At 40.3% G+C, this 14,253-nt stretch overlaps 2 protein-coding genes and 1 long non-coding RNA gene across 4 annotated transcripts in view; 1 reads left to right on the top strand and 2 right to left on the bottom strand.

Moving 5' to 3' along the window:
• The window catches only part of LOC114472449 (uncharacterized), a 69,788-nt gene extending 55,689 nt beyond the window's left edge, over positions 1 to 14,099 (top strand). Inside the window, exon 3 of the long non-coding RNA XR_003675102.1 lies at positions 13,987 to 14,099. This is a non-coding gene — a long non-coding RNA (uncharacterized LOC114472449). The remainder of the gene's footprint in view (positions 1 to 13,986) is intronic.
• On the bottom strand, positions 1,788 to 4,460 carry hoxa1a (homeobox A1a). The gene is made up of 2 exons (XM_028461690.1): positions 2,870 to 4,460; positions 1,788 to 2,467 (listed from the first exon to the last, which is right to left on the bottom strand). The coding sequence occupies exons 1-2, from the start codon at positions 3,462 to 3,464 to the stop codon at positions 2,094 to 2,096; spliced, it is 969 nt and encodes a 322-aa protein (XP_028317491.1). The 5' UTR covers positions 3,465 to 4,460; the 3' UTR covers positions 1,788 to 2,093.
• Positions 9,567 to 14,253, bottom strand: part of LOC114472429 (homeobox protein Hox-A2a) — a 35,820-nt gene continuing 31,133 nt past the window's right edge. Inside the window, exons 2-3 of one of the 2 annotated variants that reach the window (XM_028461684.1) lie at positions 10,866 to 11,067; positions 9,567 to 10,319 (exon numbers count right to left, since the gene is read on the bottom strand). In XM_028461684.1, coding sequence (XP_028317485.1) covers positions 9,586 to 10,319; positions 10,866 to 11,067 — 936 coding nt within the window. In that variant the 3' untranslated portion in view covers positions 9,567 to 9,585. Of the gene's footprint in view, positions 10,320 to 10,865; positions 11,535 to 14,253 lie in introns of those variants that run through there. The other variant, XM_028461683.1, reaches the window with a different exon arrangement.

Below are 14,253 nucleotides of genomic sequence, written 5' to 3' on the forward strand. Positions count from 1 at the left end.
CTCACAGGAAAAAAACAAAACATTGAGTTTTCAACAATTTTGATTTGGAAAAGTGGCCATTTGTGTTTTTAAGCATATTAAACTGTTGAATTCTAACATGGTTAATGTTAACGTGGTCATTTTTTTATTTCATTTTTTTTTTTTTTAATTATTATAAATAAAACTGGATTATTGGTACATATTAGCCTGTGATATTAAGAATAATTTTATATATGTGCATTGTTTGTTATGGCAAATACATGTTTGTATATCCTATAGCAAAAAATAATAATAATAATAATAACTTGGGTTTCTTTTGTTTCCTACTAACTGAAGACTAAATGTTATATACTTGTTGGACCGTTTTTGAAATAAAGGCCCTCGTTCAGTAATCTTTTTTTTTGTTTTATTTGCTATATCAGGTTCCAAATAAAACATTGTTGAGCACACGTCCCTCTATTCACACCGACGCAGCTCCTCTCACCATATTGACTCCGTCATGCTCTCCAAACATGAATTGCCACTACATAAAGACACTGCCACACTTTGATGAAACTTTTAAAAAGTTGCGAATAAAATAAAATAAAAAAGGTGATCATCTCCACACTTACTTTCCTCTGAGTAAAGTTGGAACCTGCAGAAGCCTCAGCAGCTCTTCACAGCAGCAGCTCCTGCAGGTGTATCCCTGGTAGAGGTGAACGTCGATCATTAATCATGGCTTTTACAGCGTTTCTTTGCCCTTTTATGGGAGGATGGACTCGCATCCTGCACACCAGGAATTAAAACAATATGAGGATCAGGAAACCCGCCCGTAGGTTCATGTAAACTCACACAAAGCACCAAATTCTATTATATTGTAAAACTTTCAAAAAATCGTTAATTTGGTTCAAGAAAGTAGAATTATCCCACAAAATTCCCAATTGTATAGTTGTTTTGTTTTTTTTGTTTGTTTGTTTTTTGACACTTAGTTCTGTAAGTTTTCACAAATTACAGTGTAATCAGGTGAGGATGATGATGACACTTCGCTGTAACTTGGGAACTGAGGAGCTGCTGCTGACAGCACCAAAGGAGCCTCCATCCTTGTCGATATCCTAATCTCAATGTTTTAATCAATAGAGTGTTTTTTTTTTTTTTTTTCCCTGTCCCCTCAATAAGCTCAGGGCTCGATAAGGTTGTCATCACAAATGACGCTGACGTCCACGCTCTCATCTTCTCCGCGGATAAACATGTCTTTTTGTATGCCAATATCTTATCACCCAGGGGAAGGCTGCGCGCACTGGCGCATACATTGGAAGACTCAGCAGTGACTGGTGCAGTTTGAAGACAGTGTGAAAAGGGATTTATCTCATGGCTGTATGGTTAGAATAAAGCGCTGATAGACAATAGTGCACTTGCCTAAAACTTGAATATATACCCTCACCACAAAAATGACAGAGTGTAGATTTAGAAGTAAACGCACTTTAATGCAGCACAACATTGACCCGTAGACGTATGTCTGGACAAAACAACTCGTGTGTGCTTTCATTGGGTTTAACGTCTCGCAATTAAAAGCTTGATACACACCCAATAATAACATTCACACACACACACACCACCACCCTGCAACTGATAAAACTCAGTGCGTAAAAACGAGATAAAAGCGTTGTTCTTCATGCAAATCTTATACACACTTGACATTCAAACGGTCGAAATTCACAGATGAACACAAAACCTAACATTGATTGAGAAGCTTGTGTGACAGTGAATAATTAATGTGACGATCACATTGATCAACCCACGTGTCAGTAATGCGCATCATCATTGTCACATTTGAGGTATTTTGGTGCACACTTTGTGGTGTTTACATGTAGCAGCGCTATTCAACAACAAAACAATATCAAAATGCATTTACGTCATTTTTAAATCAAGTTGACAAGACAACCGGATTGGATGATGATTGTATTGTCCTTGTCGTTACTTTAGTTGATACAATAGAAAATAAGCATGTTCAGAAATGTCCATATTGGTCAAACTTCCAAAATAGTGCAATGACTCTTTCACAATGTTTTGATGAGACCTATTTTTGGTATACAGAGGCCTGGGTGGCCCAATGAGGTAAAGAGGCATTTGGTTCTTCAATTGGAAGCATAATGTTCACCCCCTGTTGAAGACATGGCTGAGGATGTGGGGGAAGGAGTGGATGGGGCTGAGATTGACTTCTCAGATGCTGCATCGTCCGTTTTCTCTTTCTCTATCTGACCGGCTGTGCAGGTTTTTGTGGGAAGCAACCCTTCCTTCTCCCGTTTTTTCTGCTTCATTCTCCGGTTCTGGAACCAAATTTTCACCTGAGTCTCATTTAACTGCAGCGCAGCAGCAATCTCCACCCGGCGAGCCCGGGTAAGGTACTTGTTAAAGTGAAACTCCTTCTCCAGTTCTGTCAGCTGCTTGGTGGTGAAATTAGTTCGGACTGTGTTCGGCTGTCCAGCATACCCGTATTCACCAGACCGACCTGCAGAGTGAAAAACATACAACTGTCATGAAAACAATCACGCCCAAGAAACGTCTAATGCAAAATACGTGCAATGACTTCGTGCGTAAACCAACTTTTACGCATAGTTTGGAACAACTTTTACGCAGCAGATTAAGCTCTTGTATTATGAACAAATGTGAAAAACGTATCTGAATATATCTTGGGTGAGAAACGTGTGATATGAATATGCAAAAAAAGAAAAAAAAAAAAAAAGTATGCAAAGCCATCATGCTTGTGCGTTTTACATAACTTTTAATGTTGGCACTAGTCAAAAAGTGCTATCACGTGCTCCCACGTACAACAATCTGATGAATCCTAATAATAATAATGATAATGATAAAAGTATAACTGGGATTTTTGAGTCCACAATGTGTCACGCACCTGTTTTAGGTGGATTCCTCTTTACTTTCATCCAGTCGAAGGTTTGTGCGGACGATGCCCCCTCAGACAGAGGTGAGCAACAGGTGTCCAGGTGTGCAGCGTGCAGAGGTGACAGCGGGTTCGAACACCCTGCGTAGGGGGTGCTTTGCTCTTGTCCGCCGCCATAGGCAGAGTGGCTATACTGCAGCTGGCCCAGCGGGGCAGCATTGTAACCATGGCGATGCTGAGTGACCATGGAAGAGGAAATGTTGCCAGAATACATCAAAGTGCCGCACTGTGGAAACGCTGTGGAGTCTACCACTTCCTGGTTGAGGCTGTAGTGGTTATAAGTTGCGCAGAAACTTTGAGGTCCATAACTGGAGCTGCTGCAGGCCGGATGGGCCCCGTAGGAGAGTGGCTGGTATGGAGCCGGCTGGGGTGCAGGGATGCATTCAGGTGACGCTCTGCTTGCCATGAATCGCTCATCCGCCCCGCAGTTGTTGACAGTGGCCGCACAGGACTGAAAAGTTGTAATCCCGTGGTCCGAGTGGAAAGCCCTGACGGAGCATAAGCCACTTTCACCGCTCATCACCGTGTAGTCTAGGAAGCTGCTCATTGTAGCATTATTAATGTTGTTCTGAGAGGACCGAGGGACACCCCTGATCTCCGCCTCTCAATCCCCAATTACCCCAAGTGACCGTGCCAACCTTTACCTACACTCAGTCCTTATCAGAAGGAGGAGGGGGTTACACTGGCCGATATCAATGAACGGCTGCTGTCACGTGGGCCCAGGTCAGCCAGTGAGGTACTTGTCCTTATCCCCTTAGCCGGTGACAGATTGGTGTTTGAGTGGCTATTTAAATTCCAAGCGCTCGTCGATCAGTGTGACGTGCGTCGCCGCTAATGTATTGGCCGTGCAAACAATGAGCTGGGAGGCAGACGGTAGTGGGCAGCTCCGGGGTCGCATGGAGAAGATCGGGGGGCACTGAAAAGACATGCAGCACCATCCAACCCCACTAAAAAGAGATTAAAGCGTCACATTCTCTGCTCTAATGCAGGACCAGGAGCTATAGCTTTGACCTCAGGTACGCTGTCGTCGTTTTTGCATGTGTTTTATTTTTTTTAAACGTGTGGGGCGTGTGCACGCACATGGCCGTGCGCGCAGCCTCCCCATAAACAGCTGTGATGTCACATGTTTAACAGTGTCATTCCCTTCTAGATGGATGAGTGTGTGCGTGTGCGTGTGTGTAGCCACAGGCTATCTGAGGGGCTATCAATGTCCCATTCTAATGCCAAATGTTTCACGCTTCAACACTGGAGGATTTTCTGAGCAAATATTGTCACAAGTGCGACAATGGGAAACCAAAGTGAGAGGGTCACGCGCATGCATACAGATTATTCATAAATACGTTTAACCTCTTTGCTTGCTCGGGGGTCACAGGTGATGAAACGACAAGCTATAGAAATTAAATATTAAACATAATGTGATATTAATTTCTTTCTCTTTAGGTCAATGGGTCTAGTTATTTCCAAATTCCACCCCCACGTGTATTCATTATGCAGGTATGGTGATCAAATGATCTGATAATGCGAGTGCTAATGTGCACGTATCCTGAGGTGCGCGTATGGTGTGATTATACCGTTCAGTTCATCACATAAGGTTGAGCAATTAATGGCTACAAAATGCTGCGTTGGAGGGAGAGAGAGAGGGAAGGAGGGAATGTGCGTGGGAGACAGATTCCCTCTTTCCCTCCCTCTCACAGGAAGACGGGGGGGGGGGGGGGGGGTGGAGGGAAGGAGAGGGGGGCGAGTGGAGGAAACTGATAGCGTGGGAGGGTGAGCGCCCCTAGCGGCCTTATATATACATATATACTCATTGTTATGACTTTAACTTGGTCTTTTATCTTTTTTATGAGGGTTTTAATGATGATCTATATGACACTCAAACATCTCAACACTAAAGACCAGAAGGAATGTTCAAGGTACTTTACTTCTTGAGTGTCCCCAATCAAGACAGTTACATATATTCATTTATTATACCCAGAGGTGAAAATATTGGATGACAAGTACTCACGTTACCTGTAACTAAGTTGCTTTTTATGGGTACTTGTACTTTTTTGAGTATATTTCTAAATCGGTAAATTCACTATCTGGAGTTTCTGAGAGAACATCTCCATGTCCCGCCCCCCAACAGCTCTACTTCCTCCCCGGCCTCTGCCAATCTACCAGAAGCCACGCCTCTACGTTTGTGCACGTGCATTGCAAAACATAAGAAAGTCGCATAACTACAGAAACCACACATTTATTGCTCGGAGTGATACTTGTTTGAGACGCGCGGCCTCGTTTTCGTGCACAGCTGTCACTTTGATTTGACAGTCTCAAAAACAGGAAGTCAAAGCCTATTGGTTGGGCACACTCTGCGATCGTTTTCATTTGCATAGGGGTCTATAGGATGAAGGAGGGACTTACATACATTATATGACCACCGGCAGTAGACCAGAGTAAAAGACTAGTCAGGTATTTTTTCGCATTTCAAAAGAATGATACATAAACAGATTTCTCAGAGACTATGGATATCAGTTTTAAGTACATTTTAAAAGAAGTAAAGTAATTCATTACATTTCTACACCCAACCGTTACTGAGTAAATTATTGGGTTTTTTTTTTTTTTTTTTAAATGATCAATGGACATTTTAAAATTACAAAAAAATTAAATGACCAAACAAACAAATGCATCACATTATTAGCTGACCAAATAGATTAAACGTGTACTTAAGGTGCATGCCAAAACACCATTGAATGCTGGTTATTTGACCACATTCTTCGGTTCAGGTTGTGGTTTCTATCTATTATGTCGTTATCCGCATGGCACTGTTTTAGAGTTCATATATAGCTACTGTATACATGGAGCCTAATATATTTTTTATTATTATTTTGAATTGATTGGTGTTGTTGTATTTTAAAAAGAATTGTACATTTTAACAAACCCTTTTTTTTATATACAGATATATTTTTGGAAAATACATTAAGTTCCAATTGTGCAAGATCTCATCTCTTCCTTTTTAAGTTTATACATGAGATGTTTACTTTATGCAAGGGAACCCTGGCAAGATTTATTACCAAAAATACACGTGGGGGGTTAAAGTAGCTAGTAACTTTTACCTTAAGTACTATTTAATTGAGCTACTTTGTACTTGTACTTGAGTATTTTTGGAATGACTTACTTGTACTTGTACTTGAGTATTTTTGGTATGACTTACTTGTACTTGTACTTGAGTACAATTTCAATCAAATAACTACTACTTGATACCAGTACTCTTTACAGCTCTGCTTATACCTACATTAATGTATCTTGGTGCTTTGTATGATTCCAGTCTATCAATAAATATTTAGACAGCAAATAGTTTACAATCATCAAACATAATAAATACATCAGATCGATATTTATTTATTTTTTTGGGAGGTGGGTCCCCAAAGTGTAGGGGGAGGGGCAATACTTTTATTTAAAATATTATTTTGTCAGATAACATTTTATTGCAGGAGTTGCACAATCAGGCAAACAATTTTGAAATTATACCTTAGTGTTTTTGTTTTACGAGAGAAAATTAAAAGATGGGGTGTCAAACTCAATTTTCAATCAATACGTGACAGATATCAGTCGCTGCAGGATTTTCACTTAAATTTAATATATATTTTTTGACTATTTTTTATTTCATTGGGGCAAATTTTGTGGAAACATTTCAGAAAAATCACAGAAATTTGGAACAATCTGTGATTAAAAATGACAGCCATCATGTGATATAAATATTAGAAAGCAGGTTAGGCCTGCAAAATATTGTGGAGTTTTATTGGATTTATGGGATGGGATTTTTACACATTTATTGTGTCATTTTGGTCATTTTTACTATTTCCTACAGACCTAATTGGATGCTCCAAAGGGTCGGGTTTGGTCCCTTGTCCTTGAGTTTAACACGTGACCTAAGTGATCCTGTACTTGCTGACAGAGAACAGGCAAACTCCACAGAGAACTGAAGGCTTTTAGATCGGGGTTCTCAAACTTTTTGGATTAGGAACTGTTTACAGAGGGGAACATTTTTTTAAAGCCCCCCTTGGTCTTCACGTCAACAGGGCAACATCTGTTGCCCTAAATGCTATATAGGAATGATCTATTCAACGTTTCAACTTTGTAGTAGACATAAAGTTAAAGAGTACCTGTACTAATACTAAATATGTTTAAAGTGTTACTAATGAACAAAATATGCACATTTATGTGAAAAACGTTTTTTGAAGTACTTTTTTGATTAAGACATCCATTGAACGTCACAGTGACATAGCAGTGCATCATTTCCAACCTATATTACATTTAAATAATTTTTATTGGTGCAATGGTCCCCATATGCAGTCATGAAACAACATGAATGATATATATATTTTTATTATTATTATTATTATTATTATTATTAATATTCTTTCAGGGACTGCCAAGCTACTGCTTTAGGACCGCAGCAGGTCCTCTGACCCCAGTTTCAGAACAACTGTTTTAGATATATGCCAGCCGTAAATAATGGGCTCGTCATAGAATAATCCAACACTAATGGGTTTGCGAGATATTTTAGCTGAACTAGTAATGTGACTTCAATGTGACTGCACACGAGTAGAACAATTAAAACCATTGGTTTATTTATTTTACCATATAAACTCAAAAATGGCCTCATGTTTTGTATGTGTAAAGATGTAAAAAATCTAAAATGACATTTACAACACTAAAAACATCCATGTGGTCCACTTTAGTTCTGTGATGTGATGGAAACTTCTCACCAGGAGGGAGGGAGGGAGGGGGTGCACATGCGGGAGGGGGAATACACCCCCCCCCCCACCCCCCACCCTTCTTTTCTCTGAGCCCTCAGTGGAGTGGGCGCATGATTCCAGCCCTGCTCGCCTTGCAGAAACCCAGCTCTCCCTCTCTTTGTGTGTGTGTGTGTGTGTGTGTGTGTGTGTGTGTGTGTGTGTGTGTGTGTGTGTGTGTGTGTGTGTGTGTGTGTGTGTGTGTGTGTGTGTGTGTGTGTGTGTGTGTGTGTGTGTGTGAACACGTGCATTAAAAAGGCGCGCTTTCTCGTCTTGATTTGGTGGTGTATATAGCCTATAGTACTGGATCTCCCCCCACTTTCACACACTTATTGATACACACCACATATATGGCTGCTATACCAGCTCTAAGCAGAATAAGGTCCAGGTTCCATCAAAGAGCTGCTTATGGCTTCAGGGATATTCGATAAATACTGCAGTGTGTGAAGTTGAACGGGTTTCTGAATCGATCTGTGAGAACTAGTGTTGCAACTGGTGTCTTTTTTTTTTTTTGGTCATTTCACCACACACACTCACACACTTGTTATAACTGTTGAGTATTTGAGTGGTAGAATAATAGTGAAATTATTTAAGTTTAGGCTCTCTTTTTTGTTGTTAAAATAAAAATAAAATAAAAATAATAAATTATAGACTATTTATTTCTAAAAAAAAAAAAAAATTAAAAAAAAGTTACTAAGAATTATCAAAACTGTGGCGTAAATGAGCAATAACCAATAAATAAAAAACTATGTGTGTGTGTGTGTGTGTGTTTAATCCTCATGCACTGCTGTGTGTTAACTTGTGTTCGGGCTGCTGCCGTCAGCCATGAGCCGCTTTTTTTTTTTTTTTTTTAAACAAGCCATGAAAATGAATTATTACCAAACTCATGTGCACTCGGTCCCTTTTTAGTCCAGAAATCGTGGAGTCCTGGTATGAAAATGTAAGTGAGGTTTTATTTGTGCACATTACGCCACAATTGGTCTCCTTAATGCCTGAGCCATTCATGCCACAGGATGATTTATGAGCTCCTGAAGGCAAACACGGCTCGGGTGCTTCCCTTGTAACATGCGCACAATGTTATTTGCTGTGTCCCTGCTCAGATCTGAGCTGTTTTCTTCCCTATATACGAAGTATATGCAGACATGGAATGACTGCAGACACCAATTATTATAATTATGGGAGAATATGAACAATTCTGGATTTTTACTGAAACAAGGCAATTTTGAGACTAAATTTTGCATGGCAAAAAAAAAAAAAAAATCTAAATATTATACATTTTCTGGAATAATTGACATAATTTTGTACTTTTGCGCTTTTTTAATTGAAGTAAAATTCAAAGCGCGTTTGCCCTCAGCAACCCGGTGCAGCTCAGACTAATTTATATGCATTACCAACCTGTTGTTAATTTGCATAGCGTGTCTATAGCTATTTATCCGTGTCCTAATTTTTTTCCCCTATATATTTTGCATATTTCCACAGCAGCTAAACAAAGATAACCCTTATATGCAAAGGGAGGGAAAAAAAGAATCAAACACACGAAACAACGAATGTAGCCAAGTTATTTGTATTCTAACAAAATATTTCAAGACATAGGAAGCTGTACCAAAATAAAAACGACCAGTTTCAATAGGCCTATATTGTATAATTATTCACATTCACTCATGATTTTTCATTCCAAGTGATCAAGTCATTATGGTAAGTACAAGAAGCCACATTTGAGTAGGACTAGTTGGAGAATTAATTTCATCCTTACCTTCAGTTAAATGTCAAGTCAAATATCAACAGAACAATTGTGCCAAAAACACAAATTACATCATAGTTAATAAAGTCACATTTTGTAGTTTTTTCTGTTCCTGGAGGAGGTAAAAAAAAAAAAAAAAAATTAGATTTCAGTTAATAGTTTAGATGCTGCAGGTCGATTGTAGTTAGCGACTCCGTGAAAAGGTAAAAACTCTCCGCAGAAATGTCCACAGGGCTGTCCAGAGACTCGGACAGACTCGGCGAGGCTGCATCTGAGAGCTGAAGGCAGGAATCCGAGGAGAAAGCTTGAAAATCGTGTAAAGAAACATCCAGGGACAGAGGACTGTGGCCATTGTCCGGGCCAGATGCCGAGCCGGGCCCCATTGTTGACATGCAGCCGGGAACAGTGGGTGACGGGTTGGGAAAATGTTTCAGATTTTTCTCATTGCTGTTCATTGATGCAGCAGCAAAGCTCACGGCCTCTGTATTGTGCAGCGGCTGCGTGTTGCTCTGAAAGGAGCAGGTATCTCTCTCCAGCAGGGCCCCGCTCTGCTCGTATGGAGGCCCCTCGTCCTCCTCCTCCTCTTCCTCGCTGTGCATTCCGTCCTCGGCCCCCGGTGCCTTCCCGTCCCCGTTGTGGTTCTCCTTGCTCTGCGTCTGTCGCTTGTGCTTCATGCGTCGGTTCTGGAACCAGACTTTGACCTGCCTCTCTGTCAGGTCCAGCAGGGCCGCTATTTCCACCCTCCTCGGCCGGCACAGATACTTGTTGAAGTGGAACTCTTTCTCCAGCTCCAGCAGCTGTGTGTTGGTGTACGCTGTTCTCAGCCGCCTGGAGCCTCCACCACCACCACCTCCACCTCCGCTGCTCTCCACGATCTCAGGCGAGCCTGAAAACCAAGCATCTCGGATTAAAACACAGACCAGTGTGGAATGGCTGCAACATTATGGTGGCCATAATACAGCAGAGAGTAGACAACAACACTGCAGCAAAATGGCCGCTGGAGCTGCAGCTTTAAAGCCTCTTTAAACATGATATTGTTTTCCATCAGATGGCTTTAAACATACAGTAAAATATGTTGCAGTAAGAGTGTGAAGCACTGCTATGGAGGCTGGTGGGGGATACATACTAATGACTGTTCCAGCTGCCCTCTTTGGTTTAGGCACTCCATCACTCTTCATTACTGTCACACATCAAAACTGCTCCGGCGCACAGAATAAATCATCCCACATCACCAAAACTTTGCCAAATTTTTTTTTTTTTTTTTTTTTTTTTTTCGTTATAAATATATATACTTCACCAGCATTCCCATAGCAGAGGGATAACCAAAATACTGAAACTAATCCATTGTGTTGATGGCGAATGAGCTGCAGGTTGTAGTAATAATAAAATAATAATTATAATATTAAAAAAAGTCTTGTTTGAAATGACCCACCTTTTGGGGAAAAGCACACAGGTCCATTGGAAATGGCGGTGGCTGTGGAAGTAGGCAGGTGGTTCCTCTTGGAGGCTTTCTTCTCCCGCATCCAGGGGTACTCCGGGGGTAAGGAGGCGGTGGGCAGCGGGCTGCATCCGTCAGGGCTGTGCCTGGGCCGGCCGTGCCGCGGATGGCTGCCCGGATTGAGGCTGGGAATAGTCTGCTCAAAGGGAGGAGGAATCAGTGTCGGGCGTGAAAGCGTCGAGCTCTTGATTGATGAACTTTGAAATGAATCAGCGACAGGGGGGAAAGATGTCAGGCACTCAGCAAGCGACGGCTGACTATTGATAAAACCGCTCTCTCGCTCGAATTCGTAATTCATCTCCGCTCCCTGAGAGCCGAGGAAAGTTTGCACGCGTATTTTTATAAATGTTGCGGCTCAGTGACGACGAAGAAAAAAGAAAAAAAAAAAAAAAAAAATCATTAAAAAAAAAATAATCCTGCTGTGGGTTTGTTTCTATGTCACTGATTACGGCCGTGTGGGGACCAGGCTACCATTAAACTATTGAATTCATGGAGACAAGGTTGAAATTGGACCGAATTGCCTGTCACATGATTACCTCTGCCCAATGACAATTTAGGGTTTAATCAAAAGAAGCCTCTGTCTGCCTGATTGATCCAAAAACTCGGATGAAGAACGCCTCGCTCGCTCAGCTGAGGGGGGACGACTGTTTTTATTTACATCTTTGTCTGCTGAGTAGTCTGTCCTCCTCTCCTCTAGCTGCTCCAGTCCAGTCCACTAAGCTACAAATGTGTGGTGTGTGTTTTTTTTTTTTTTTTTTTTTTTTTAAGAATGGCTGACGCTTACTATTACAGGGAAGGAGCCCTGGCTGGCTAGGGGTGCGCGCGGATTCGTGCACTCCTCTTTCTCGTATTGTTTGAGGATGTCAGTCGTGAACGCCCCCAACCACACAGACACAATCACACACTCACATACACACATTACACAACAGAAGCTGCTCATATAAGCACACAGTGGGGAGATTAAACACAGCCCCCAAAACACTGTTATTAATATTTTTGTGACATAAACAAACTCCCAAATAGCCAGTGTGTTCACTGGTGTGTGAGCACTTGGATATATTCGATTTATAAATTAAATCACATTTTAAAAAAACACAGTATTATTGGCACTTCATTGATTTGTATTTGATGCTATACTGAAAAACATATTTTTTTCAATATTTTGACAATTTAATTGTACAATACCTCTTAAAATTGTGCAAAGACCACTATAACTTAAGCATACAGTATGAAATATTAAGGCACGATTTTTTTTTTTTTTAAATTTATGTCATGAAAGCTTGCCTTGTTTTTCCATCATAAAATGCTATAGCTAACTATAGGCTACACATGAGCTTACTGATATATTTCACTTTGCAAATGTTTTTTTTTTTTTTGTTTGTTTGTTTGTTTTTTTTCTCCCATTACATTAAAAATAGGATACAATCTCTATCCTGAGAATAGATTATTATAAATGGTTTCCTTTTAACAGCAGAAATAATAATGGAATAATCCATGGTTTTATGGGGAGACATTGGCTGAGGAGAGTTTAAAAGCTTCCCATTGTATTCTCATTATCATTTTAGGCTGCGATTGCATTGAAACAAATACCCACACCGTTACAGCCAAATATTCATAAACAAACACATTTACAGCCATATTTTATGTGAACAAAAATCCACTGTGATGCTCGTTGGGTTTGTTTTGATGGCTCATCCAGGGCAACGTGCAGCTTTCCTGTCCTCAATTTCTTAATTCAAGACATTTATCCATATTTTGAAGTACATTTTAAAAAAAAAAAGAAAACTGCCATTTTCAGTCGAAACGAAGAGCAGAAGTGGTAGGCCTCTCTCAGTTTTGTTGCTTATATACTAAACAAAGAGACCTGGAAGCCTGTGCGCGATCAATCTTACTCGCCAAATGGTCTGACAGCTCGGTGCCCTCACAACAGACTTAAGGCTTCTAACTCTCGCCCGGATCAAATGCAGCCAGGAAGCGACCAGAAAACACTGGCCACTCAGATTGGAGCCAGTTTCTTAGCTTGCAGTCTGGTTGTCGCTGGAGGGCTGTTTCTAAAAAAAAAAAAAAAAGACAAATAAGGGGTCCAGCTCCACAAGATGTGACTATATTTTCTTTGGAGGGACGTTGTAACGCAGCGCAGCGGTGAGTAGGTCGACGCTGCAGCTTCTCCACCTGAATTTATCTTCAAACATTCTTAATAACACTGCATTTTATCCGTATTTTTCGTTTTAGTTATAGATACACAAGTGTGTGAGGTTCACACTGAGTTGCCAAGGGTAGAGGTGAACGGTTATTTGGAATTACTAGATGCTTTGTGTGCAAGGAAACGAGTGGGTGGAGGCATTTAGGGGACTCCAGCTTCATGTCCTACGCACTTATCTTTATAGCAGCAGTGATTTAAGAGCATTTCCCACGGATTTAAAGGCTAACGACCCTGTTTATGTGATATTTTTTTGTTTACATGTGTCGATCAGGAAAAAAACTGAATGTATTTCTGCTTCTTTTTTGAATATGCAGACAGCATGGTTCAATTGCTCTGGCCTTTCCTGCTAACCATATGTCAGGGCTGGTAATGTGCATGGCCATCTGTATCAATCATTCCCTGATAGGTTTTATTTTACTGCACATTTTTACAAGAGCAAAGCTTGTAAATGCACTTGTAATTTGAACAACCAAAGGCTTCTGGAGGAGATGAAAGAAAATACTTTTTTCTTTTTTTTTTTTCGTTTGTGGAGAATTGAAAATACATTTAAATTTGTAAAATAATGATTTAAATTGAATAATTGCAAATATATTTCCTTTAAGGTTTGTAGCATGTTTTAAAAATAATTTTATACATTTTACTATTAGATTTATCTATTTCATTCATTCAATGCTGTCGTCATAAGTCTGCACCAAACTGCAGATTTTAATGGCATCTTTCAAATGTGTAGAATAATAAAACAAATAATCTACAGGGCAGCTTGTATCCCTTTTAGATCCCAGTTGATTGACTGCACATTTTTGTCAAATTATTTTTAAACGATTTCTCATTTAGCTCGTTGTCTTCCTGCAGAATCTCCACAAGGGCCCCGGTGACATTTTTTATTATTATGGATGTGCACCACGCAGATGAGAGGAGAGGAGATGGCTACCGGAGAGCTTTCTTCACTTCAAATCAAAGAGAGGAAACCAGAAACAAATAGATTTTAGTTAACATTTGACTTGATGTGTGGGTGCTTGTCTTTTATGAATTGTGAGGAATATTTTTTTTTTCCTGTACTCTTGTATTGCTATCCTGATTTTGTATTTGTATTAAATAAATTATTTTCACTGTTTTATT

The sequence above is a fragment of the Gouania willdenowi genome, chromosome 11, assembly GCF_900634775.1.
Source record: "Gouania willdenowi chromosome 11, fGouWil2.1, whole genome shotgun sequence".
Lineage (NCBI taxonomy): Eukaryota > Metazoa > Chordata > Actinopteri > Blenniiformes > Gobiesocidae > Gouania > Gouania willdenowi.

Excerpts from the sequence above, each read along its gene's own strand:
- hoxa1a (XM_028461690.1), bottom strand. The coding sequence starts at position 3,464 with ATGAGCAGCTTCCTAGACTACACGGTGATGAGCGGTGAAAGTGGCTTA. Across the intron at positions 2,468-2,869 it reads GAGGAATCCACCTAAAACAG|GTCGGTCTGGTGAATACGGG; the intron begins GTGCGTGACACA and ends TTCACTCTGCAG.